The sequence below is a fragment of the Eublepharis macularius genome, chromosome 1 (assembly GCF_028583425.1).
Source record: "Eublepharis macularius isolate TG4126 chromosome 1, MPM_Emac_v1.0, whole genome shotgun sequence".
In the NCBI taxonomy this organism is placed as follows: Eukaryota; Metazoa; Chordata; class Lepidosauria; order Squamata; family Eublepharidae; genus Eublepharis; species Eublepharis macularius.
The window spans coordinates 138,012,894-138,039,372 of record NC_072790.1 but is presented as its reverse complement, the minus strand read 5'-3'; the positions used below and the strand labels follow the sequence as shown (position 1 = coordinate 138,039,372).

At 48.5% G+C, this 26,479-nt stretch overlaps 1 protein-coding gene across 1 annotated transcript in view; it reads right to left on the bottom strand.

Moving 5' to 3' along the window:
• The window catches only part of PACRG (parkin coregulated), a 456,930-nt gene that overhangs the window by 242,350 nt on the left and 188,101 nt on the right, over positions 1–26,479 (bottom strand). The window contains exon 3 of the mRNA XM_054998188.1: positions 16,691–16,862. Coding sequence (XP_054854163.1) covers positions 16,691–16,862 — 172 coding nt within the window. The remainder of the gene's footprint in view (positions 1–16,690; positions 16,863–26,479) is intronic.

The following is a 26,479-nucleotide window of genomic DNA, read 5'->3' as shown; positions in this document are numbered from 1 at the left end:
TGTTGGCATAGTATTTACACAGCAATAGTCACTCAAACTGATTAAAGAATAAAGAAAGTGTATTTAGGAACTAACATGTTTGATGGTAAAGTGGAGAGATAGACATCTAGCTATCTACCTGACTGAGAGAAAGAGGTTCCGAGAAAAAGCAGGATATTGCCCTGATAGTACAACCTGGAGACAAGGAAATAACACTCAATAGAAAAGAGAGGTGCTGTCCTCACATTCTTACCTGACCAGTCCTTGCTGCCCCTTGTAGGGTCTTCTCTTTCTCTTTGTACACCAGACATTGCTTCTTCCAACAATAGCAAGGGCTGTGGGTAGACATGGGCACGAACCAAAAAAAATTTAATGAACCAGTGGTTCGCGGTTCGGTGCCGACGACGATCTCGAGGTCGTGAACCACAACGAACATTTTCTGTTGCCAAATTGGTTCGCAGTTTGCGGAACGCCCCCCATGGCACTTAGAGAGCCCATATTCCTGGGGAGTCTTTTGCAGGCTCTCCTACAGCCATCACCCAAGTTTGGACAAGATTGCAAAAGGGATTTTGGAGTTACACCCTCTACAATGCAAGACCCCCAGGAAACTCCCACTCGATACAATTAGAGCCACCAGTTGATGTTGGACCAGTGTACAGTAGGTGAGTATTGACGGCGGCCGCCAGGCCTGGTTGGCATGGGGAGGCAGAGGTGAGCAGCCTCCCCTCAGAGGGCGGGGGGCTGGCAGCACCCCCCATGTGCCCGCCTGCTAGGCCAAAAAGGAGCACGCTGGTATTCCTAGCGATGTGGGAAGCTGTGTATCAGCGGCGGTTGCTAGGCCTGTCGGCTGCCAGGCCTGGCAGCAAGCTGCCTCCCCTCAGGGGGTGGGGGGTCTGGCCATTCGCCAGGGGCACCCCCTATGTGCCCGCCCACCAGGCCAAAGAGGAGCATGCTGGTATTCCGAGCAGTGCCTAGGGTTGTTGTTGGTATTCCGAGCGAGGGCAGGAATGTGGGTGATGACGGTGGCTGCCGGGCCTGGCTGGCACGGGGATGCGGTGCGAGCCACCTCCCCTGAGGGGGCATGGGGTTGGGCTGTTCGCTGGCGGCACCCCCCATGTGCCCACCCGCCAGGCCAATGAGGAGCACGCTGGTATTCCCGGCGTGGGTGGGAGAGGACATGACATTCGGACGGGGGCCTGATCCCCCAGCAACTGTGGGTCCTCACCTCAGGGTCCCACTAAAGAAAATTTTGACAGCAGCCAACAGTACCCACCTTCCTGCCTTGCCGGAAAGGATGGGAGGGAAAGGACATGTCATCATGAGGAGGGGGAGGGGGAAGATCCCCCAGCATCCACAGGTCCTCACCCGAGGGTCCCACTGAGGAACAGTGCAGCGGCAGCAGCCAACAGTAAACACCTTCCTGCCTTGTGGGAAAGGATGGGAGGGAGAGTACCTGTCATTTGGGGGGTAAGTGGGAATATCCCGCTGCAACCGCCAGGCCAAAGAGGAGCGCGCTGGTATTCCCGGAGTGGGTGGGAGAGGACATGACATTCAGAAGGGGGCCTGATCCCCCAGCATCTGCGGGTCCTCACCCAAGGGTCCCACTGAGGAACAGTGCAGCGGCAGCAGCCAACAGTACACACCTTCCTGCCTTGCCGGAAAGGATGGGAAGGAGAGGACCTGTCATGTGGGGGGTAAGTGGGAATATCCCGCTGCAACCGCAAGGCCAAAGAGGAGCGAGCTGGTATTCCTGGCACGGACAGGCCGGGAATCTCTATCTGTCTCTACATACAGTTCTCCAACCATATACCATTCTTTAACTGTTAACATTCATTCTCTAATGTTTGTGCATACATTCTAGAGTCTTTTTCATTATACTGATACATTCTGTACTGTTTGTCTCTTTCTCTGTTTTTGATTTTCAATCCTTTTCTCCATGGATGTGGCGTGTTCTGTTCGATTCTATATCTCCTTGATGCATTTGCATTCTATTTCTACTTCTAGAACAGTTGATATCTGTGTGCCCCTTTCTGTTTCTCTGTTTCTCCCTCTCACTGTCTATTTGCAACTTTCGATCTCTCTCTGTCTCTTCCTATGTGATTTCACCACTATTTATCTGAATCTATCTCTTTCTACATATATCTGCCCTTTATTATTTCTTTCCATCTCTAGCTGTCTTTTTTTCTCTTTCTATAACTATATTGTTTTCTATATTCCTTTCTCTATCATCATCCATATGTAGGCTTGTGTGTCCATCTTTTTCCAGTGGTTTTGTTTTTGTTTTCAATACATCTTTCCGTCTGTCTCTCTCTCTTGTTCTGTCCGACATGAGGAGGGGGAGGGGGAGGATCCCCCAGCAGCCGTGATGGGTCCTCACCTGAGGGTCCCACTGAGGAGTAATATGGTGGCAGCCAACAGCACCCACCTTCCTGCCTTGACGGAAAGGATGGGAGTTGTAGGACACATTTCCACCAAGCTGAAAGGGGTCCCGTCAGTCCCATTGAAAGGGGAGCCACCGTGTTGTCAACTGACTGTATCCCTATACAATACAATCGGCTGCGCAATCGCAACCGAGCTCTGTAACCAAGATGGGAGCAGTAACAGGATAGTCCCTCATGAAGCAGGGGCTGACCTTTTCTGCCGTCCTGCTTTTGCGGCAAGTAGGGGATGGGCAGGATAGGTGACATTGCTTGTATGGGTCAGAGTGGTTCCAGAGAGGGGGAGACAGAAACATGACAGCACCAGCAGAAGCTGACATCGGCCACATTCCTGCCTTTGCAGGATGGACATGAGTCGAGGGACCCATTCCCCCCTGCTCAGAGTGATCAGCATTTGTGATGGATAGGGGCACTGTGCGGCTTAACTATATGTGCAACAGTTCCTGAGCTTCTGCACAAATGCCCAAAGGAGGCTGCCATCAGCATCAACCACCTTCCTGCCTTGCCAGAAAGGATGGGAGGGAGAGGACCTGTCATGTGGGGAGTAAGTGGGAAGATCCCCCTCCCCAACCTCCTGGTCAAAGAGGAGCGTGCTGGTATTCCCGGAGTGGGTGGGAGAGGACATGTCATCATGAGAAGGGGGAGAGGGAAGATTCCTCAGCATCCGCGGGTCCTCACCCGAGGGTCCCACTGAGGAACAGTGTGGCAGCGGCAGCCAACAGTACACACCTTCCTGACTTGCCGGAAAGGATGGGAGGGAGAGGACCTGTCATGTGGGGGGTAAGTGGGAAGATCCCCCCCAACCTCCAGGCCAAAGAGGAGCGCACTGGTCTTCCAGCCATGGGAGGGAGAGGACATGTCATTCGGACCGGGGGCCTGATCCCCCAGCCACCGTGGGTCCTCACCCAAGGGTCCCACTGAGGAACAGTGCAGCAGCAGCCGCCTCCGGAGCCATCAGTCTCGAGGTTCTAAGTGGCACTGTCCCAGACTCCAAGGGGACAACCTCCACAAGCGTGGCCTGCCGAAGCGCTCTACTCCCACCAGCATCATCCTCAGGGCAAAGTGACCCTCCCACTGACCCCCACTCAGAAGAGCTGGTCACCCCCTCTCTACCCCCAATGGATGTTTCACCAGGTGAGGAGGGAGACAGGCTCAGGTGGTGTCTCTTCAGGTGCCGAGTCAGGGCGGTCAAAGTCAGGTGCTTCGGATTTTTGCCCCTGTGCACCAGGACATCACAGGCACGGTACCGCACCACACGGGGATCATCGGGAAGGGCCCAAAAGTGCCTCCATATGGAGGCATTGAAACATCGACCACTAACTGTCACAGGGGAAGGAGGATGCACAGTTACAGGCTGCGTTGTGGGGCTGGACATGGACGACGGGGTGAGGGGTGGACTGCAGGCGAGGACACCACCAAGAGTTTGGGATGGGAACAGGAGGGATCTTTCATAACTGTCCGAGGCCCGGCGCACCGGCCTCGGACTCCCACCGCCCCCACCCCTCCGACGATCCCTGGCCCACTTACCTGGAGGTGGGGGCTGGGGACAGGCCTCCGCCAGTGACCATGGGCCCCAGTGGCGGCGCCTCCGTGGCTCCGCCACCCGTGGCTGCGCCGCAGACGGAGGCCCCGAGCGGGCGCAGCGTCAGCCGTGCTGGGAAATGGCGGTGGACGCAGCCAGTGGCCCGGCCGCAGCAGCGAGGCCCGGGTGGGGGAGAAGGCCGCAGCTGGAGAGGCGAGGCCACACCGGGCCACTAGACACCGGCACAGGCACGCCCGGCCGGCCAGGATGGTGGCCGGAGGCGGCGGGGTGAGGGAAGGGACAGGCCCGCCCGGGATTGGAGGGCGGCCCAGGGAAGGGCCGGACCACCTGGCCAGGGGCTGGGCCCACTGCCCGTCACGGGGGAGAAGGGTGGAGGGCAGAGGGGATTGGGGGAGAGCAGGGCAACCCTGCAAGCAGCCCACCAATGGGCTAGAGGGAGGTGGGCCCGGTGGGCGGGGCCACACCTGGCCCAGGTGTTGGGCCTGATGCTGGGCGGGGGCACCTGGGGGAGAGGGTGGAGCTGAGGCAGGGAGGGGATTTAAGGAGGCTCTGGAGGCAGGCTGAGGAGGAAGTGTGAGAGAAGGTGTCGGTGTTGCCACCCGGTCCGTAGGTACGCATACCGCTGATGCCGGACAGACTGCCCTGAAGGCTAAGGTGCAGCTGGCCAGGGTGGAGCCACGTGCTGACCAGTCTGCCGGTTCAGACAAGGGCTGCCCAAGTCTGAAGCCGCCCAGGAAGGAGCCTCCGCCGCTGTGGGGGACCCGCCTGACTGCCCCAGGACACCAGCACAGACCCGCCAGGGCAGCCCCGCCCAGACCTGCCGCTGCCGCCAGGGGGTGCCTCCCCGCGTGACAATAACACACATACCATTCCTCCAGGGAGCCATTGCCCACCCACCCTTCCTCAAAATGTTGAGAGAAATTCTCTCTCCCCTGTGCAAAGACCTCTTTGGCCTCCTCCACAGCCCACACAGGTGAATTGGGGGGAGCGGGAGGACTCTCTGCGGCCCCCGAGCCACACCCAATACTGCTTTCCACAACTGAACCAGAAGGACTGCCATCGCACCTTACCCCACAACCACCCTTGGCGGCCAACACAAGAGGAAGACCCATTGTGCCACCAAACTAGAATTAAGGAGAACAAGAAAGGAGATGACTGTATGCCCTCCACCACGGTGCCCACTGAGCTTGGCCCCAGGGCCTGGCAGCAGCCCTAGAACCAGACGCTGAGGCTACAGCCCTAGCCCAGCACACCAAGATGTCTGACCACCAGATCAGGCACTGGAAATAATACTGTGAGCCCTCCGCTGTGGTGCCCATTGAGCTTGGCCCCAGAGCCAGGCAGAAGCCATAGCACCAGAGGGAGGGAGGGACTAGAGCCCTAGCCCACCACTCCCACAGACCTGAACAGATCAGGCACTAATAATACTGTGTGAGCCCTCAGCTGAGGTGCCCACTGAGCTTGGCCACAGGGCCTGGCAGCTGCCCTGGCACCAGAGGGAGGGAGGGACTAGAGCCCTAGCCCACCACTCCCACAGACCTGACCCGATCAGGCACTGATTAGTAATAATCAATGTGAGCTCTCAGCCGAGGTGCCCACTGAGCTTGGCCCCAGGGCCAGGTAGCAGCCCTGGCACCAGAGGAAGGGAGGGACTAGAGCCCTGGCAGCAGCCCTGGCACTGTGTGAGCCCTCAGCTGAGGTGCCCACTGAGCTTGGACCCAGGGCCTAGCAGCAGCACTGGAACCCGAGGCTGGGGCTACAGCCGTAGCCCAGCACACCAAGATTCCTGGACAGAAGAGGCACAGAGACTAAGAATAATAATAGTAATAATAAGAATCAGAATTAAAATGATAATGATTGTGATAATAATAGGAATCATTTGGTGAGCCCTCAGCTGAGGTGCCCACTGAGCTTGGCCCCAGGGCCTGGCAGCAGCACTGTAATCAGGGGCTGGGGCTACAGCCATAGCTCAGCACACCAAGATGCCTGGAAAGAACAGGCACAGAGACTAAGAACCATAATAGTAATAATAAGAAGCAGCCCTGGCACCAGAGGGAGGGAGGGACTAGAGCCCTAGCCCACCACTCCCACAGACCTGAACAGATCAGGCACTTATGTGAGCCCTCAGCCCAGGTGCCCACCGAGCTTGGCCCCAGGGCCTGGCAGCAGCCCTGGCACCAGAGGAAAGGAGGGACTAGAGCCCTAGTCCACCACTCCCACAGACCTGACCCGATCAGACACTGATCAATAATGTATGTGAGCCCTCAGCCAAGGTGCCCACTGAGCTTGGCCTCAGAGCCAGGCAGCAGCCCTGGAACCAGAGGAGATAGATCCCTATCCCCCAATCCAAACTGAATTATACTCTCAGTCTCTCTCCTCAAAGGCTAGCAAGTGGCAAGCAAGAGCTCTGTCCCACTCCACTGCTCGCTGAAAGTAAAACCCAGCCTGGGAGCCCACGGCTATTTATAAGCACAGGTCCCATTGAGCAACGCAGGAGGTCTGCGTTTGGCCATCAGAGCTGCCTATCAGGGTTTGCAGGGATGAGATTGGAGTGCCCGTGGCTACAGGACACCCCCTTCCCCCTCCCTCCCCTGGGTGTCTTCTCCCAACTTGTAACCACTTTGCAGCTCCGTGGTTGGAAGGAAGACCTGCCGATCAAGGTAAGCTTCCATTCGGGTTTCGAGGGCAACAGAAGGAGCACAGACAGAGTTCAGGCATTCCCCCGGCTCTATTGCCAGGGGAATTGATTGCTGGTGCCTGACTGTCTGGCTTCCCGAACTGAGGGCGAATGCACCGAACCAGGCCTCTTCCGAATGCTGGTTCGTTGGCCATGGACAATCACAAGCCGCCGAATCGCGATCGCGTGATCGTCATTTTTGTGGGTTTTTGAAGTTTGTAATGCGGTTCATGCCCATGTCTAGCTGTGGGTGCATTGTCTAGCCTCTCTGGCATTCACTGCATTTCATTGCCAGAATTTAGGAAGCAATCCTAAGCAGCTGTACTCAGAAGTATGCTACATATTCAGTGGAGCTTACTCCTAGAAAAGTATCTTTAGGATTGTAGCCATTAGTGACCCAAACAGCAGGCAGATGGAGACTATGAAGCTGTCTGCCCCAAGCCTGTTGTTCATGTAAGCAGTAAATATATTATAGAGTCCCATATTTTAGGTTTGCTTACAAATTAGGATTTGTACATTTAAACTTTACTTGAGAGTTCAATCCTAAACCAAGTTACACCCTTCTAAATCCACTAAGCTTAGAAGGGTATAATTCTGCTTAGGGTTGCAATCCATGTCTTTCAGTTTGGGGCTTGGGAGGCATGTGTCCAAAAAAATATTCTACAGATTTCCAGACAGTACTTCTATAAATACATAGAGAATTTTAAAAAGAAATTCATACATGGCAATGGAAAGCAGCCAATAGGATGCTAAAATAAGCTACCAAGCTTACAGTGAAAGATAAATGTTTATTATTATTAGCAAAATCAAAAAGAGTCCAGTAGCACCTTTAAGACTAACCAATTTTATTTTATTGTAGCATAAGCTTTCGAGAATCAAGTTCTCTTCATCAGATGCCTGATCCGAACTGGTCAAATACAGAAGAGGAGGGGAGGGGAAAGAACGGGACATATATCACAAGAAGACAGGATGCAATTAGTGTGAAGGCAATCAAAACATTCCTTTGCTTGTAAATGTAAACATCTCCTTTTGGTGTGGAGTCAGTTTGCCGCAGTGAAGGTATACAATTCCTATGTAGTATAAGCCCTCGATAACCACAGCTCTCCCTGCCAGCTGCATCTGACAAAGAGAACTGTGGTCCCCGAAAGCCCACACGCACTCAGGCTGAGATAATTGACAAACAAAGCCCACACCAGGCGTCTCTGGGCTCCCCCAGACCACGCCTCTGTAAAGGAAATCTGTTACCTGTGATAATGTGATAACCATTCATAGTCTCTATTCAGTCCCAGCTTGACAGAGTCAAATTTGCATATGAATTCCAATTCAGCAGCCTCCCGTTGGATTTTGTTTTTGAAGGGTTTCTGTTGAACCACAGCGACTTTTAAGTCTTTGGTGGAATGTCCTGGTAGATTGAAGTGTTCTCCCACTGGTTTTTGGACGTTTCCATTTCTAATGTCAGATTTGTGTCCATTTATTCTTTTGCGTAGAGGTTGGCTGGTTTGTCCAATGTACAGAGCAGAAGGACATTGTTGGCACATGAGGGCATATATCAGATTGGAGGATGAGCAGCTGTAAGAGCCAGAGACAGTGTAGTTGATGCCATTGGGTCCTGTAATTGTATTCCCTGGGTAGATATAGGGGCAGAGCTGGCATCTGGGTCTGTTGCAGGGCCTGGTACCTGTGCTGGTGGCCCTGCTGGCCGATTCATGATTGTAAGTGAGAAGTCGTTTAAGATTGGGGGGCTGTCTGTAGGCAAGGAAAGGTCTTCCACCCAGGACTTCTGAGAGAGAGGTATCATTTTCCAGGATGGGTTGTAGCTCCCTGATGATACGTTGGATGGGTTTGAGCTGGGAGCTATAGGTGACAACCAGTGGTGTTCTGTTGTTAGTTCCTTTAGGTATGTCCTGGAGCAGACTGTTTCTGGGTACTAGTCTGGCCCTGTTGATTTGTTTCTTCACTTCATTTGGTGGGTACTGTAGTCTCAAAAATGCTTGTTGTAAATCTCTTAAGTGTGAGTCTCGGTCGAGAGCATCGGAGCAGATACGGTTGTAACGTAAGGCTTGGCTGTAGACAATAGACCGAGTGGTATGTTTAGGGTGGAAGCTGGAGGCATGTAGATATGAGTATCGGTCTGTTGGTTTCCGGTATAAGGTGGTATTTATTCGCCCATTATGTAGTTGTACAGTGGTGTCCAGGAAGTGTACCTGTTGTGTAGAGTGGTCCAGGCTTAGGTTGATAGTAGGGTGAAAGTTATTGAAGTCCTGATGAAATCTCTCAAGGGCTTCCTTCCCATGGGTCCAAATGATGAAGATGTCATCCAGGAATCTTAAGTATAGTAGTGGTTCCAGTGGATGGGAGCTGAGGAAGCGTTGCTCCAAGTCCGCCATGAATATGTTAGCATATTGTGGTGCCATGTGTGTGCCCATGGCTGTGCCATTAACCTGTAGATATAAGTTGTCACCAAATTCGAAGTAATTGTGAGTGACTACGAAGTGACAAAGTTCAGTGGCGAGGTGTGCTGTGGTTTTGTCCGTGATAATATTCCGTATGGCTTGCAGTCCATCTGCATGTGGGATATTGGTGTACAGGGCCTCCACATCCATGGTTGCTAGGATGGTGTCATCTGGTAGGTTGTCAATGGACTGTATTTTCCTGAGGAAGTCAGTGGTGTCCCGTAAGTAGCTGCGTGTGCTGGTGGCATAGGGCCTGAGGATAGAGTCCATGTATCCCGAGACTCCTACTGTGATGGTGCATTTTCCTGAAACAATTGGGCATCCTGGGTTACCTGGTTTGTGGATTTTGGGTAGTAGGTAGAATCTTCCTGGTCGTGGTTCCTGGGGTGTGTCCATATGGATGCATTCTTGTATGTCCATGGGGAGTGTTTTTAATATTTTATTGAGTTCCCTTTTGTATTGCTCCGTGGGGTCAGAAGGTAGTATTTTATAGAATGTTGTGTTGGAGAGTTGTCTTTCTGCTTCTTGTATATAATTTTGTTTGTCCATGATGACAACTGCTCCGCCTTTGTCAGCTTCCTTGATTACGATGCCAGAATTATTTTGGAGGCTGTTTATGGCCTCTCTTTCTCCACGGCTGAGATTCTGCTTTAGGTGTTGTTGTTTGTCAATTATCTCAGCCTGAGCACGTCTACGGAAGCATTCAATGTAAAAGTCCAATGAGGAGTTACGGCCCTCAGGGGGTGTCCATGTGGAATTCTTTTTCCTGGAGTTTTGTAACGATGGTTACGTATTGCTGGGTTGGGGGGGTGGGGGCTGCTGAGGCTGCTGTGATGGTGTCTGTTCAGTGCTTTGTTCATCGTTTTGTTCAGCAGAGTAGTTGAAGAATTCTTTCAGTCTTAGGCGTCTAAAATAGGCCTCCAGGTCTCCACAAAGTTGTATGGTTTGTCTGGCTGGGCAAAAAGATAGTCCACGTGAGAGGACTGATTCCTCTGCTGGGCTCAGCTTGTAACTGGAAAGATTTATGATGTTGCTTGGTGGATCCAAAGTGTTTTTGCTCTCTGTTGCAGGCAGGAGTTTTGAGAATTTCTTCTCCTTCTTGTTCTGTAATTCAGTGAATAGATTGCGATAAATAGTTTCTCTGGTTGTGGTAAACATCTGCCAGTTCCCGGTCTGTGCAGAAGGGCTGTACTTCATGGAAGAGTCTAGTTCAGAGATCTCTTGCTTGATCCATTGTTGCTTGCTGTACATCAGTCCAATGAGGTGAATTAAGAGTTTCCTGGATAAGGTGTTGCATAGTTTCTCACTGTAGTCTGTGTAGTAAGTGGATTTCAATGGATTCCTCACACGAAGTCCCTTGGGTAGAATGTCCAGTCTTTTGCATTTAGAAAGAAAGATGATGTCTGTTTGTATTTGTGCCAGTTTCTTCATGAGGTTGATGGATTTCCTCTCCATTCGGCTGAATGCAGTGCTTTCCATGGTCATAGATCCAGAGGAGTTAGCCGTGTTAGTCTGTAGTAGCAAAATCAAAAAGAGTCCAGTAGCACCTTTAAGACTAACCAATTTTATTTTATTGTAGCATAAGCTTTCGAGAATCAAGTTCTCTTCATCAGATGCCTGATCCGAACTGGTCAAATACAGAAGAGGAGGGGAGGGGAAAGAACGGGACATATATCACAAGAAGACAGGATGCAATTAGTGTGAAGGCTGTACACCAATATCCCACATGCAGATGGACTGCAAGCCATACGGAATATTATCACGGACAAAACCACAGCACACCTCGCCACTGAACTTTGTCACTTCGTACTCACTCACAATTACTTCGAATTTGGTGACAACTTATATCTACAGGTTAATGGCACAGCCATGGGCACACACATGGCACCACAATATGCTAACATATTCATGGCGGACTTGGAGCAACGCTTCCTCAGCTCCCATCCACTGGAACCACTACTATACTTAAGATTCCTGGATGACATCTTCATCATTTGGACCCATGGGAAGGAAGCCCTTGAGAGATTTCATCAGGACTTCAATAACTTTCACCCTACTATCAACCTAAGCCTGGACCACTCTACACAACAGGTACACTTCCTGGACACCACTGTACAACTACATAATGGACGAATAAATACCACCTTATACCGGAAACCAACAGACCGATACTCATATCTACATGCCTCCAGCTTCCACCCTAAACATACCACTCGGTCTATTGTCTACAGCCAAGCCTTACGTTACAACCGTATCTGCTCCGATGCTCTCGACCGAGACTCACACTTAAGAGATTTACAACAAGCATTTTTGAGACTACAGTACCCACCAAATGAAGTGAAGAAACAAATCAACAGGGCCAGACTAGTACCCAGAAACAGTCTGCTCCAGGACATACCTAAAGGAACTAACAACAGAACACCACTGGTTGTCACCTATAGCTCCCAGCTCAAACCCATCCAACGTATCATCAGGGAGCTACAACCCATCCTGGAAAATGATACCTCTCTCTCAGAAGTCCTGGGTGGAAGACCTTTCCTTGCCTACAGACAGCCCCCCAATCTTAAACGACTTCTCACTTACAATCATGAATCGGCCAGCAGGGCCACCAGCACAGGTACCAGGCCCTGCAACAGACCCAGATGCCAGCTCTGCCCCTATATCTACCCAGGGAATACAATTACAGGACCCAATGGCATCAACTACACTGTCTCTGGCTCTTACAGCTGCTCATCCTCCAATCTGATATATGCCCTCATGTGCCAACAATGTCCTTCTGCTCTGTACATTGGACAAACCAGCCAACCTCTACGCAAAAGAATAAATGGACACAAATCTGACATTAGAAATGGAAACGTCCAAAAACCAGTGGGAGAACACTTCAATCTACCAGGACATTCCACCAAAGACTTAAAAGTCGCTGTGGTTCAACAGAAACCCTTCAAAAACAAAATCCAACGGGAGGCTGCTGAATTGGAATTCATATGCAAATTTGACTCTGTCAAGCTGGGACTGAATAGAGACTATGAATGGTTATCACATTATCACAGGTAACAGATTTCCTTTACAGAGGCGTGGTCTGGGGGAGCCCAGAGACGCCTGGTGTGGGCTTTGTTTGTCAATTATCTCAGCCTGAGTGCGTGTGGGCTTTCGGGGACCACAGTTCTCTTTGTCAGATGCAGCTGGCAGGGAGAGCTGTGGTTATCGAGGGCTTATACTACATAGGAATTGTATACCTTCACTGCGGCAAACTGACTCCACACCAAAAGGAGATGTTTACATTTACAAGCAAAGGAATGTTTTGATTGCCTTCACACTAATTGCATCCTGTCTTCTTGTGATATATGTCCCGTTCTTTCCCCTCCCCTCCTCTTCTGTATTTGACCAGTTCGGATCAGGCATCTGATGAAGAGAACTTGATTCTCGAAAGCTTATGCTACAATAAAATAAAATTGGTTAGTCTTAAAGGTGCTACTGGACTCTTTTTGATTTTGCTACTACAGACTAACACGGCTAACTCCTCTGGATCTATTATTATTAGGAAACTACTAAGTGCAATGAAGATTCTCTGGAAAGACTGATCAATCTATGCTATGCTATAAACACTGAAATAACAATATTCCATACATTCACAATGATTTTAAATATCTCTAATGTGAGAAGAAAAGGAATTGATATTATTCGTTTAATTAAGAAAACCTTAGGAAAATATTTTTCTGTCCTCTCCATTTCTCTACTTCATTAATACTCTAAGCTATTTTGCTTTGGTGCAACTGATTTTCTACCTTGTCAGTGACTATCTCTGTCTGAGGAAGTTCCACAACTTCCACCCCACCATCAAACTATAAATCATTCTACACAAGAAATAAACTTCCTGGACACCACAGTATGGATACACGAGAGACACATAAGTACCACATTATACCAGAAACCAACAGATCAGCAAACATACCTACATGCCTCGAGCCACCACCCAGACACATCAAGCAATCCATTGTGTATAGCCAAGCCCTATGTGATAGTTGCATCTGCTCCAACCCCTCAGACAGAGATAGTCACTTGAAGGATCTGCAACAGACATTTTTGCAACTACAATATCCCCCTGACATAGTGAGAAAGATTATTGGAAAGGCCAGAATAACACCCAGGGACTACTTGCTACAAGAAAAGCCCAAGTAAAATAACAGCAAAACACCATTGGTGGTCACCTACAGCCCACACTTCAAGCCACTCCAATGCATTATCAATGACCTACAACCCACGCTGGATTGCGACACGTTCCTTACACAGGCATTGGAGGGGGACTTTTTCTAGCTTACAGACAGCCTGCTAACCTGAAATAATTACTCACCCACAATGATAAACTACTTAACACTAACATGGACTCTGGTACCAAGGCCTGAAACCAACCAAGATTCCAACTTTGCTCTCATATAGATCCGAGCAACACCATCTGTGGATCCAACAACATCAGCCATACCATCTCGGGTTCATATTCCTGCTCATCCTCCAATGTGATTTATGCCATCGTGTCAGCAATGCCCCTCCATTGTCTACATTGGACAAACTGGCCAGTCCCTTCGACAAAGAATTAATGGACATAAGTCTGACATCAGAAACCAAAACATTCAAAAACCAATGGGGGAACATTTTAACCTTCCAAGACCTAAAAGTAGCAGTTCTCCTACAGAGGAATTTCAAAGGGAGATTAGAAAGAAAGACTGCTGAATTGCAACTGATAATGAAGCTCAAGACAATGCATCTACCTGGGCTAAATCAAGACATAGGCTTCCTGTCTCATTACCAATGCTAATTTCTCCACACATATCACCTGTATGCATACCCCACCCTATTCAATCACGGCTGCTATTGTCATTCACTGGCTATTATCATTTTGCTTCTGTAGTCACTCCACTCTCCAAGATATAAGGACAGGTAGACTCACATTATAGCTGTATCTGAAGAAGTAAGCTGTGGCTCACGAAAGCTCATGCCCTACCACCAATTTTGTTAGTCTTATAGGTGCTTTTTTCTACTGCTACAGACAGACGAACATGCCTACCACTCTTGACTGTTTAAAACAGATCTACCTAATGTGATCAAGCAATCCAAGTACATCTGAACAACTATGCTTGACAACCCCATTTTTGTAGTACCCAACAAGCAGCAAAACTGCATATTTATTATGCCTCTGATGGACCATCAGTTTCGTTTATCACAAATGGTGCAGGGACATACTAAAAGAGTACCACTTTGTGTGGCAGCCACTTTTAGTTACTCCTGTGCCTTTTTTGAGGCACATTATAGCTAAAGGTCTGGTCACACTAAAGGCACAGGAACCTTTGAAACCTCCAAACTTCCTCTCATTCTCAAGTCCTGCAAAGATGTTGCCCTTTCCAAATGACAAAAAAGTTCCCACACTTGCTGGCAAAAGTAGGGCAGGAAGTGTTAGTTCACTTTTGAACCATGATGTCACTTTCACTAACCAGTAGGTATTTATAACAGTCATGTAATCACATTCCACATGGAACTAACAACAGCATTAATAAGAATTACTACTGGGAAGTAGACATGTTAACCCTTTTAGAAAATATTCTATTTTGAGTGCTGGGACAATGCTGTAATCCCACAAGAAAAGCACAATGTGTAAAAAAGAAAACATTACATTAAACCGGGTAAGAATTGTGCATTCATTGTAGGCAGGACTGGCTCAACAAAATGGGCAATTTAGGGCAGCCTTAGAAAATTGGGTCTGGAATGTACAGGCAATTGTGTACTCTGCTCTAGATTTCCCTTTTGGAAGCTCTTTCCCCCTCTTTACATATGAATGGAGAAAGGTGTTAGCTGCAGCCCTGTTCATATAACAATGGGCATTTATCTCCATTCAAGTGTATGGAGCAAGGAGAAGAGAGCTGGAATCAGAAAGAAAAAAACAACCACTTCATCTCTCATATACAAGATAAGTAGGGGAGTGGCAAAATTAATTTTTCACCTAAGATAACAAAGTAGTTTAGCTGGCCTTGATTGTGTGATACAATGCTTATCTGGAGTCCCAAAGGCACAAAAAGCTGAACTTTAAGCAATTCCCAGCTCAATCTAGACTCTTTTTGAAAGGTACCTAGTCTTGATTTAAACACTTAAGATAAAGCAGAATATCCACCTCTCTGGAAACTACATTTACAAACTGTTAACATCTGCACTCTGTAATCTATATATCTTAACCTTTCTTGATACATCAGTCCCTCCAAGGCATCCATATTTTTTCTGAATTTCTTCCCTACTCTTGTGTTGTTTTCATGTGTTTAAAAATACTTTTACAATGCATTTGAAAAGGCCAAACAGACAGTAGTGTTGGTTAAAATGTGGAACAATGAAAGGCAGTTACATGAAGGCAAAAACACATTGTCTTAGGTTTTTAACTGCAAATTCTGATCTATTCCTTGTTATTTATTTCTTGTTTCTCTTTAATTCATAACTATTCTAGGTTCATTCTAGTCCCTCCCCAAAACTTTTCAACCCAAAAAACTTTCCAGCTACATCTCAGAAGCTAAGCAGGGTTGGCCTTGGTTAGTAATTGGATGGGAGACCTCCAATGAAGGCCAGGATTGCAGAGGCAGGCAATGGCAAACCACCTCTGTTAGTCTCTTGCCATAAGTCAGCTATGACTTGAGGGCACTCTCCACCATGAGGAATGGTTCAAGAGTTATGAGGAGGGGTAGCTCTGCTTTCCCATACCAGCCTTGGTGGTAAGCAAAACCAAACAATTACTTTCTATGGGGGAGATCAAGAAGGCATTAGGAGGATGCTAAGCTGTGGCATTAACCATCGTGCCTTCAGTCTTGGTAAGAAATGAGTAAGGCTCCACCTTGAGTCTCAGAGAGAAAAATGGACTACAAATAAAGAAAAGTTAAAAAAAGAAATGGGGCAACAAAAGAAATACTCATATAAGGGCTAGATTCAGCCTCTTAGAAAGAATTTTTACTATTTGTATATATCGGAGCTTTCAAAAACTAATGAAAAAATTTGTTCAAGGTACAGAAGAAGCAAAAACATGTGAACAGTTTACAAGTGTTTGTGAAAAATACGCTGTTTTAAATTATCTTATATCTAAGGTCAGATTTTGGTTAACATGTAAGCAGGTTAATAAAACTTGGTTACATGAGAAATCAGTAACCTAAACAACGGTGCTAATGAGGGAAGATATAAGAGCAGGGTGTTTGAAAATAATAAAAACAACATAGCCAAGACCTTTGAAATAGTCGAGGCTTCTTTTGTCGCTTCTTTCACTGCGTGATTTTTCATGTGGTAGTTTGATGGGTTTAAAACAGAAAAAAAAATCAGACAATTTAACTTTCTTAGTACTAAAGATGACATTCCAATAAAAAAAAGACAAGCCAGACTGTCAGTTCTATGGTACTAGGGCAAATATTGTATTACTGAAGGCAAAAGCCTTCAGGGTCTCACAAGTCACAACTGACTCAAATTTACCATCATATACTGGAAATACAAAGCCTGTCAAGATGTACTGCTTAATTAGCAACTTGCCAAAAGCTAAATCACATAACTTCAATGTTAGCTCTTCCCCCACATGCCCACTTACTTTTTATTGGGATAATGAGCTGAGGAATGACAGGAAGAATCTTGTTCCCTCCATGTTCTAGCATATCATGGATGCCTTGCCGTGCAAAGAACTCATAGGGAAATTGCATCTCACACAGACCATCAAAAAACAGTGGTAAATAGTGATGATAGTCCAACTTCTCTATCTCCACCTAAAAATATATACAGAGAAAAGTTCTGAATTAAGTATATATCTAGATAACCAAGAACATAACAAGATAATCATGAACAGATAACCAAGAAAAAACAAACCAACAAATCCTGTGGTTTACATATTTTCAAATCAGTTATATGGCATCTCAAATACGTCTTGTAGAGATACTTAAAGAACAAAAAACTGATTTTGAGATATTATTAGAACAAAAGGAATATAAACAGAAAGAGCTCTTATCTAAGCTTTATAACATTTTATTAGAATCAGGAAACATAAAAAGACATATGTATAAAAAATGGGAACAAGAATTGGAATTAAAAATCACATCAGAGCAATGGGGGGAAATCTGGTCATCAAAATTATTCAATTCATCAATTATATCTACCAAATTACAAACATTTAAAATAATATCCTATTGGTACTATACACCAAGGAAATTAGCAAAGCTAACAGCAAACTACCCGCCATTGTGTTAAAGGGAATGTGGGGCTACAGGGACTTACAGCCATTGTTGGTGGACATATCTGAAAATAATGGCCTTTGGGGAGGAAGTAGCAGAAATCATACATAAAATAACTAAGTATTCAATACAACTGCAACCAACAATAACATTCCTAGACTTATGGCAAGAAAATAAAGTTCTGCAAATTAGAAAAGAACTCATCAGTAGCCTACTTGTAGCAGCAAAAACAATAATCACAACGAAATGGAATGCCAAGGCAGCGCCAGATATAGACCAATGGCTTAGTAAGGTGTGGGACCAAATGATTACGGAAAAAATCACAGAAAGAATTCAACAATCATCAGGAAAAGAAAAGACAACAGAATTTTACGGAAAGTGACATACAATCTACGAACACAATTTACCTGTCAATAATAGAAACATAAGTAACTGGAGAACAACTAATCTTTCATGGAACTCTATGGGGAAAACAAATTAAAGAAAAAGGAACTTTAAATGTTAATAGTAAAACTCGTAAATATTGTTGAGTGAATGTAAAAGTAAGAATTGAACTGGACTATGTACTAGATAACCCTTAATAAAATAAAATACATTAAAAAAGAGAAAAAAAGAAAAAAGAACAGACAACCAAGATAAAACAGGGTTGACATACCTGTAACTTATGTTCATCGAGTTCTTCTGTGCTGACACACATGGGACTGCGCAGGCGCAGGCCAGCCGCCGGAGAATTTTCCATAGCTTCTATAGCTCCGAAGGGGCCGTTTGTCGCGCGCCTCAGCGACCGTTTTCCCGCCCAAACGGTCACGTGCTCCTCCAGCGACCAACGGCCCCTTCCCTCAGTTCTCCTTGCCGCCGCCTAACCAATACACATAGCCACAACCTGCATAGACACCAATATTTGTTATAGCCCACACAGCATTGTGCATTGGAATTCACAGCGGGGTAGGAGGGAGGGTTGTGTGTCAGCACAGAAGAACTCGATGAACATAAGTTACAGGTATGTCAACCCTGTTTTCATCTTCGTTCTTCTGTGCCTCCACACATGGGAGTGTACCAAGCTTCACACAATAAGGAAGGTGGGGTGAAGTCCAACACAATTTTATTGTATCACACAAGAACCATCAACAAGTGTAAACAACATATAACTATACACAAATATACATACAAAAATAACACATATATACAATATACTCCCATATATACACCACTTGTATAAGGATATATTCAATAAATATATATAAGCATATATACATATAAAACATACAACTACAAAATTGTAGCATGATAGCGTAGCATCCCAGAACCCCTTAGGAAAAAAGGGAATGCAATACAGCCCTGGCTACAGCCACATCTCGCCCTGTATCCACATCCACAGCATAATGCCTGACAAAGGTGTCAGCCGTGGACCAGGTGGCTGCCCTACAGATGCTAGCCAACGGAACCCCCCGGAGGAGAGCCGAAGAGGCAGCCTGGGACCGCGTGGAATGGGCCCTAACCTGCAGCGGGCAACTCGCCCCAGCCAGGGAATAGGCCTTACTAATGGCCGTCACAATCCACCTGGACAGAGTCTGCGAGGAAGCCCTATTGCCCTTGTCCTTGGCCCCAAAACACACGAACAGGTGAGGACACTTTCTGAAGCCCTTTGTCCTGTCCAGATAGAAAGCTAGCGCCCTCTTCAAATCCAGAGTGTGCAGCGCCTTTTCCCCCTTGGAAGAGGGGTGAGGAAAGAATGCAGGAAGCGATATCTCCTGCGACAGATGAAAAGTGGACACTACCTTAGGCAGGAAGCCCAGGCAGGGACGCAATACCACCCTATTGGGATGGAATAAAAGGAAGGGGGGGTCAGACCTTAGCGCAGAGAGCTCACTGACCCTCCTGGCAGAGGTTATAGCCACTAGGAATGCCACCTTGTACGATAGCAGGTCCAAGGGGCAGGTCGCCAAAGGCTCGAAGGGAGGCAACATTAGCCGTGCCAGCACCAAAGACAGTGACCATTGTGGTACAGGAGGCGACACTGGTGGGTAGAGGTTGAACATTCCCTTAAGGAACTGGCGGGACTTTGGGTGGGAAAAAACCGTGCTACCATCAACTCGAGAGTGGGAAGAAGAAATAGCTGCCAGGTGAACCTTGAGGGAGGTAACCCTTAATCCCTGGTCCCTCAGGAGGCACAAATAGTCAAAAATCAGCCCTAGGGAGCTATCCGTAGGCACCACCCCTTTCTCACGTGCCCAGGTCTCAAACCTCCGCCACTTGGCCTCGTAAGAGCGCCGGGTAGATGGCTTGTGGGCATTCAAGAGGACCCGTTCCACCTGCGTAGAAAAATTCAATGAGGAGGGACGATCCGCCAAGCTGCCAGATGCAGCTTCCCGGGGTCGTGGTGAAGAATGTCCCCGTTCTTCAAAAGATCCTGCCAAGGGGGCAGCCTCACATAGGTCCGCTGAGATAGCTGCAGGAGCCTTGGGAACCAGACTTGCCTCGGCCAAAATGGAGCCACTAAGATGCAGTCTGTCCTGTCCTCCTCTATTTTGCACAGGACCTTGGCTATCAAGGGGAAGGGCGGAAACATGTAATGCAAGCCCTGGTTCCACGTAAACAGGAAGGCATCCCCAATAGAGAGCGGGTCGCTCCCTGCTCGGGAACAGAACGTCTGGGCTTTGGCGTTCGCCGCCGTAGCGAACACATCTATAACCGGGTGTCCCCACATCTGGAAGATCAGCCCACTGCACCCGTCGTTGAGCTCCCATTCGTGGTCTAACAACAGAACCCTGCTCAGGGCGTCCGCCCGAGCGTTGTCTGACCCAGCCACATGTATGGCTCGCAGAGTGACGCCATTCTTGACTGCCCACTGCCAGGTGAGCGTGGCTTCCCGGCAGAGAGTCAGGGACGCTGTGCCCCCTTGCTGGTTCACGTAGTACATGGCAGTGGTGTTGTCTGTCTGTACCAACACGTGACGATTTCGCAGCAGAGCTGTAAGGGACACAAGCGCAAAACGAATGGCTCTTAGTTCCAAAACATTGATATGGAGCGCCTTTTCACCTTCAGTCCAGACGTCCTGGACACAGACATCCCCACAGTAAGCCCCCCATCCCACCAGAGAGGCATCAGTGGTCACCGTGATGTCAGGATGTTGATAACCGAAAGGGAAACCTCCAAATAAATTGCCCTCAGACAACCACCAATCCAACGAGGACAGTATGCTCCTAGGAACGGAGAGCTTGAGGGACGGAGGGTGCTGAAAAGCATCATACCTTCGTACAAACCAGTTCTGGAGAGGCCGCAAATGCAGCCTGGCGAGGGGGATTACAGAAGTAGCAGCAGCCATATGGCCCAGCAAGCACTGGATAGTGCGTACCGGTTGAAAACGGTTCCTCTTAAACATGGCCACAAGACCCTTTAGGGACCTAGCCCTCTCCTGGGGGAGCAGAGCCTTACCCTTCACAGAGTCCAGAAGTGCACCAATGTAGGAGACCGTACGACTGGGAACCAATTTAGATTTTTCTAGATTAACCACGAGGCCCAATCGGTCGCATGTGGTAAGCACCAGATCAAGGTCCTGGGCTAATCTGGGCTCAGACTCAGCCACGATGAGCCAGTCATCAAGGTACGGAAAAATTGAACAACCCTGCTCCCGAAGGAAGGAGACCACAGGAGCAACACACTTAGTGAACACCCGTGGGGCAGTGGACAGGCCAAAGGGGAGCACCTTGTATTGAAAAACCCTTTGCCGGTAGACAAAGCCCAGGTATTTCCTATGTTCCTCACGTATCCCCACATGAAAATATGCGTCCTTCAGATCCAGGACCGCAAACCAGTCCCCCTTCCTGAGCAGGGCAAGCACAGTTGCCAACGTTACCATTTTAAATTTAGTCACCCTCAAATAGGCATTAAGGCCTCGCAAGTCCAGAATGGGACGCAACCCCCCGTCCTTTTTGGGGACTAGGAAGAACCTGGAGAAGAACCCCTTCACAGAGCCTTCATAAGGCACTTCCTCTATAGCTCCCTTGGCCAAGAGCGATGTTATTTCAGTGTCCAGCTCGGCCATAGTGTTATTGACAGCGGTCAGCGGTGAACAGCATCTCGGCAGTTCAATGAATTCCAGCCCGTACCCCTTCTCAACAATAGTTAAGACCCATGAGTCAGATGTTATTGACTCCCACTCCGAGAGGAATGGCCTCAGTCTGTCTGAGAAGTTCGGTGGTACGGCTGGGTTGACCCGTCAGTACTGCCTCCCAGGGCCCTGCTGCTCCTTCTGCTGGGACGGAGGCTGCGAGGAACGAGGTTTGAACGGCCTACGCCTCTTGGGCTGCTGCTGAGGAGGGTAGTGCCGCTGTTGATAAGCCGGGAACGGTTGGTAACTCGGCCGCTGCTGCTGGTACCTGCCCTGGTAGTGGTAAGGGCCGTACCTGGGAGTGTATCGTGGCTTGTAGGCGGGTTTGTCAGTGGGAGCTAGGCCCAAGGACCGTGCCGTCTGTCTGTCCTCCTTCTTTTTCTTTAAGGCCTCATCGGTGGACGCGGAGAACAGTGATTCCCCTTCGAAAGGAAGGCCTTCCACCCGGGACCTCACTTCCTGGGAAAGGGCCGTAGACCGCAGCCATGAATGGCGTCGGAGGACGATGGCGGAAGTCATCCCACGAGCTGCCGTGTCGGCCGCATGGCTCCCTGCATTTAGCTGTTGTTTCGACAGGCGGACAGCTTCTGTCTGCAGGAGCGACACCACTGCCTTCTGTTCAGGGGGGAGGATGCCAACATAGGATGCCAACTCTTCCCAGAGGTAGAGTTGGTACCCAGCCATAATCGTCTGGTAGTTGGCAATCCTCAGCCCTAGGGACGCGATGGAATACTGCCGTCTACCCAGGGCATCTAGCTTCCTCCCCTCCTTGTCAGGTGGCGCTGAGGGTGCTCCAGAGCGGCGAGACTGGAACTCCTCCGTGACGAGCGATGAAGGCGGAGGGTGCTTCAACAATGATGGCCAGGTGCCCTGTTTAATCTTATAAAGCTGCTCAATCCTCCTCGAGGTGGCAGGTTGGTCACAGGGCACCTTCCACACTTTCTCGACAATTTCCTCTATCCCCTCAAGCATAGGGAAGCCAACGGTTGCAGGATTGTCCGCATAGACCCTCCTGAGCAGCTTGTCCTTGGTTTGGGGAACAGCTGAGGAGATATCCATTTCTAAAGCTTGAGCCATCCGAGCCATCTGATCTGCGTAGATTCTCAAATCTTCATATGGAGAACTACTGCTCGGCGCCACGTTGTCGTCTGGCGAAGGTTCAGAACAGGACTCGGAACCGTAATCTCCGACGCTGCCGACGTCCTCCCCTTCGGAACTGTGCGATTCCTCTCCCCGGGCCGGCGGAGGGAACCATGCCTGCCTAGAGGTCGAGGGCCTCGGTTCCGAGTATGCGAAACCAGGAGCCCCTTCCCATTGGCAATGGAAAGCGGGAGGCAGATCCGAAGCTTGACGATGACGGGAGGCCAACGAGCGCACGGAACCGACACTCCCCTCCTCGGACCGACGTCGCTCACGACTGGAAGCAGCTGCTGGTGAGCGGTGACCAGAAGACGACCGATCCCGCCGACTCGGAGGCGGGCCTGGATCAGCTACTGGGGAAGGTGCCGATGGTACGACCTCGAACGCGCCCGGGTCCGGCACATCCTCCGGAACCGGAGAGCCCAGGTGAGGAGACGGTGTGCGTGGAATCAGGATGACCTCCTCCGTCGGAACCGAGCGTGGAGAGCGATGACGGTGCTTGGTCTTTTTCTTCTTTGCAGGTGGCTCTGAAGAAGATCTCGGTACCGACGTAGCTCTGGATGACGACGAGCGCGGCTTAGCCACCGGAATCGACCCAGCCGTCGGTTCCGACCGAGGGCTCGGAACCACGATCTTCGGTCCCGAGGCGGCAGCTCTCGGATCCGACGCGGTGGAAGAAGCGCTTCGGGGCGGCCGCGCCGAACCCTGCGCTGGAGAGGTTGTCTTCGACGCTGCGGCACTTGCGGGGCGTGCAGACCGAGCGGAGGACACAGAACCCGCCCTCGAGCGCCCTCCGACAGAGGGGCTTGGGCCAGCCTTGGGGGAGGGCAGCGGTGTTGCCGTTGACATGACCGCTTTCCAGAGGGAGGAATTCAGCCGGGCCTGCCGATCCTGACGGGCCTTATTCGTGAACCCCTGACAGATCTTGCAGGCGGTCACATTGTGGGTCTCCCCCAGACAAAAAAGGCACTGGTCGTGGCCATCGGTCTGTGCCATTTTAGTATGGCACTTCAGGCAACGCTTGAAGAGCGCCTTTGAGGCCATCTTCAGGGGCGCGCAAATAAGAGAGGTCAACCAGTCCGAGTCAGAAACCGTCCGTTAATTACCGTCCAAATCAGTATTTCCAAAAGCGAAGTCCGAAGTCCAAACCGATGTCCAAATAAACCAGAAGATCAATCACAAGCAATAAGCGCAGAGCAACGAAGCTAACGTTCTCTCCCAGCGGCGGCAAGAAGAGAACTGAGGGAAGGGGCCGTTGGTCGCTGGAGGAGCACGTGACCGTTTGGGCGGGAAAATGGTCGCTGAGGCGCGCGACAAACGGCCCCTTCGGAGCTATAGAAGCTATGGAAAATTCTCCGGCGGCTGGCCTGCGCCTGCGCAGTCCCATGTGTGGAGGCACAGAAGAACGAAGATGAACCAAGCATTCCCGTGCCTTTTCCCCTGCTGGCCAAGTGAGTGGTGGTGGTGGTGGGAGGAGGCTGGAAACAGGGGATCCTCCACCCCCACTGGGGACCAGCAACCCTACCTCAAAGGAAGGCAGAGACATGGGTTTGTGATTTGCTAGATTGTATCTTCCTTGAAGACTTCAGGAAAGGATTCTTATGACCCACAAGGGGTGGACAAACAGAGATAATAAAATCCCTTGGAAGGGAGGGAGAGGGTCCATTTTGGCTAGTTCTATCTGGATGAAGGAGCTCTTACACCTGAGCTCCAGCTGAAGGCCACCTGGAGCAGAAAAAGGATTGGCTCCCTACACAAAGACTCCAATATAACGGAGCTTTTAAAACTAGGAATCTTCTAAGCTTAAAAAGCCTGCCTTAGAATAAGATCTCTTGCAGGTACCAGCCTGCACATGGGTGAAATCAACAGCAGCCCGCACACAGGCTTTCTCTGTGGTGGCCCTTACCCTGTGGAATGGCCTGCCTGAGGAGGTCAGGAGAGCCCCCACCCTCCTGGCTTTCCGCAAATGATGCAAAACCAAATTATTCAAAAAGGCTTTTTACTCAGATAGGAGGGAAGTATTGTAGGGAGGGGGGTCTCAGATGCTTCACTAACGAGTTAGGGACCATAGACTTCATCACTATGTTGCCTTGCATATTATCTGTTGCTTTCAATATGTACTCCTATATATTACCTGTGCTTTATGTTATCTAATGTCAGTCCTAGAATTGATTATGTTCTGTTTCAGCAATTCTTCAACTCTGTATTGGATCCTGTCCGGGGCTGCCGGAGAGGAGAAGGCTGGGGTGACGAGGGAGCAAGTGAGAGCGAAAGTGACTGACCAGGAGGCAGAGCGAGGACCAGGTGCTGCAAACCCCCTCCCCTGACTATTTCTGAGGCTGAGGGAAGCCCTCCTCTGAGGCACCCGAGAAGATGGCTGAGGGCGGGGGCCAGCAGGTCCGGTGGGGCGGCCGCTCACAGATCCTGCTAATGCTATGTCTTTGTAAAATCCTATGACATTGTTATGGAAATGTCCTTGACACTGTACGGAAATGCCCTTGATACTGTATGGAAATGTCCTTGACATTGATTGTACTAATCTTACACTATGTAATCCACCTTGAGTCCATACTAGTACACAACTGAGTGAGTCCATTTTGTTCCATTAGCTCCTCAAGGAAGTTAAAAGATCAAGAAATATTATTTAAATTTGTTTTTAAAAAATTTCTCACAGCTCTCTCCCAAAGGATCCAGGATGGCAACACATGTGACAGTTATAATGAGAAGATAAACACATATAATTCAGTATTTTAAGCACTACGTATCAGAGTTTTAAGCATTAAGCAAAAGTAATTCTGGATGCATTTTAATATTGCATAGTGTGACATGAAACCATCTCTGACACAGTGACTAAGCCTGGAGTTCCTACATTTTGCATAGATCCAAGCAGCCATTGAGAAGAAATTTTTTACTTGCATCCAAATTGTTTGACACTTGAATGAGCATTTCTATGAAGTTCAATTAAATATTTGTATTTCTCCAATTTCTCCAGCATGTGGCACAGAGCACATTTTAAAGAACTTTTGATATTCAACTATGCCTCCTTTAAATGCATCTGTTTAGTCTGAGGAAACCTAATTCATCTCACACAACTCTGAAGGGAAATTTAATTTTGTTTTCATTTAATTATAAAAGTTACAAAGCTATTATCAAGTTCTAATTATTGTCTACAACTTTCATTAGCTTGTTCTACTACTAATTCCCCCAGTTTAAACCAAGCTAAACACCAAGTGCACTAAGCTAGTTTTTCATGGGAAATTGCCAACCTTGAAATAGACTTACAAAACCCTTTCAAGAATTGTATTTCCAAGATACAGCTGTCTCAAAAGTTTGCAGCAATTGGCAACTGGCACCATTTTGGAAAGATTGTAAAAGATATTGGATTTCTTGAAGAATCTACTAGGCGGGTGTAAAGCCAACTGTTCTTTATCTTGCAATGTTTAAAGGCCTCCCACAACATGGAATCCAGAAATATTTTAGCATTGAATTCCATAGTGTGAAACCTTTCACTTCTGTGTTTATTATTTAGCTTTGAAATGTAACTATTATGCAAATATGCTGCGATAAATAGGATTTTTTTTGTTTACACCCACAACATGCTTTGATATTTTCACTTCCTCCCACAAAAGTATTCTGAGTCAAAACTAAAATCCTTGGCTGCACTTAACTGTATCTGCAGAGACATTGCTAACAGCTGTGTATATATTTCTCTTCCTCATAAAGCGACTTTATAAGAGTTGTTATGAACCATACATTTAGCAATACCTACATAAACTGTAAAATCAGAAGAATCCTAGCAATTCCCATTCCCTAAATTTTCTTACTGCAGATCAGGTCTCTGACATGATTATTTTTTTCAGTGGAAAATGAATTATTTTTATTAGCATTTCTATCGATATTAAAA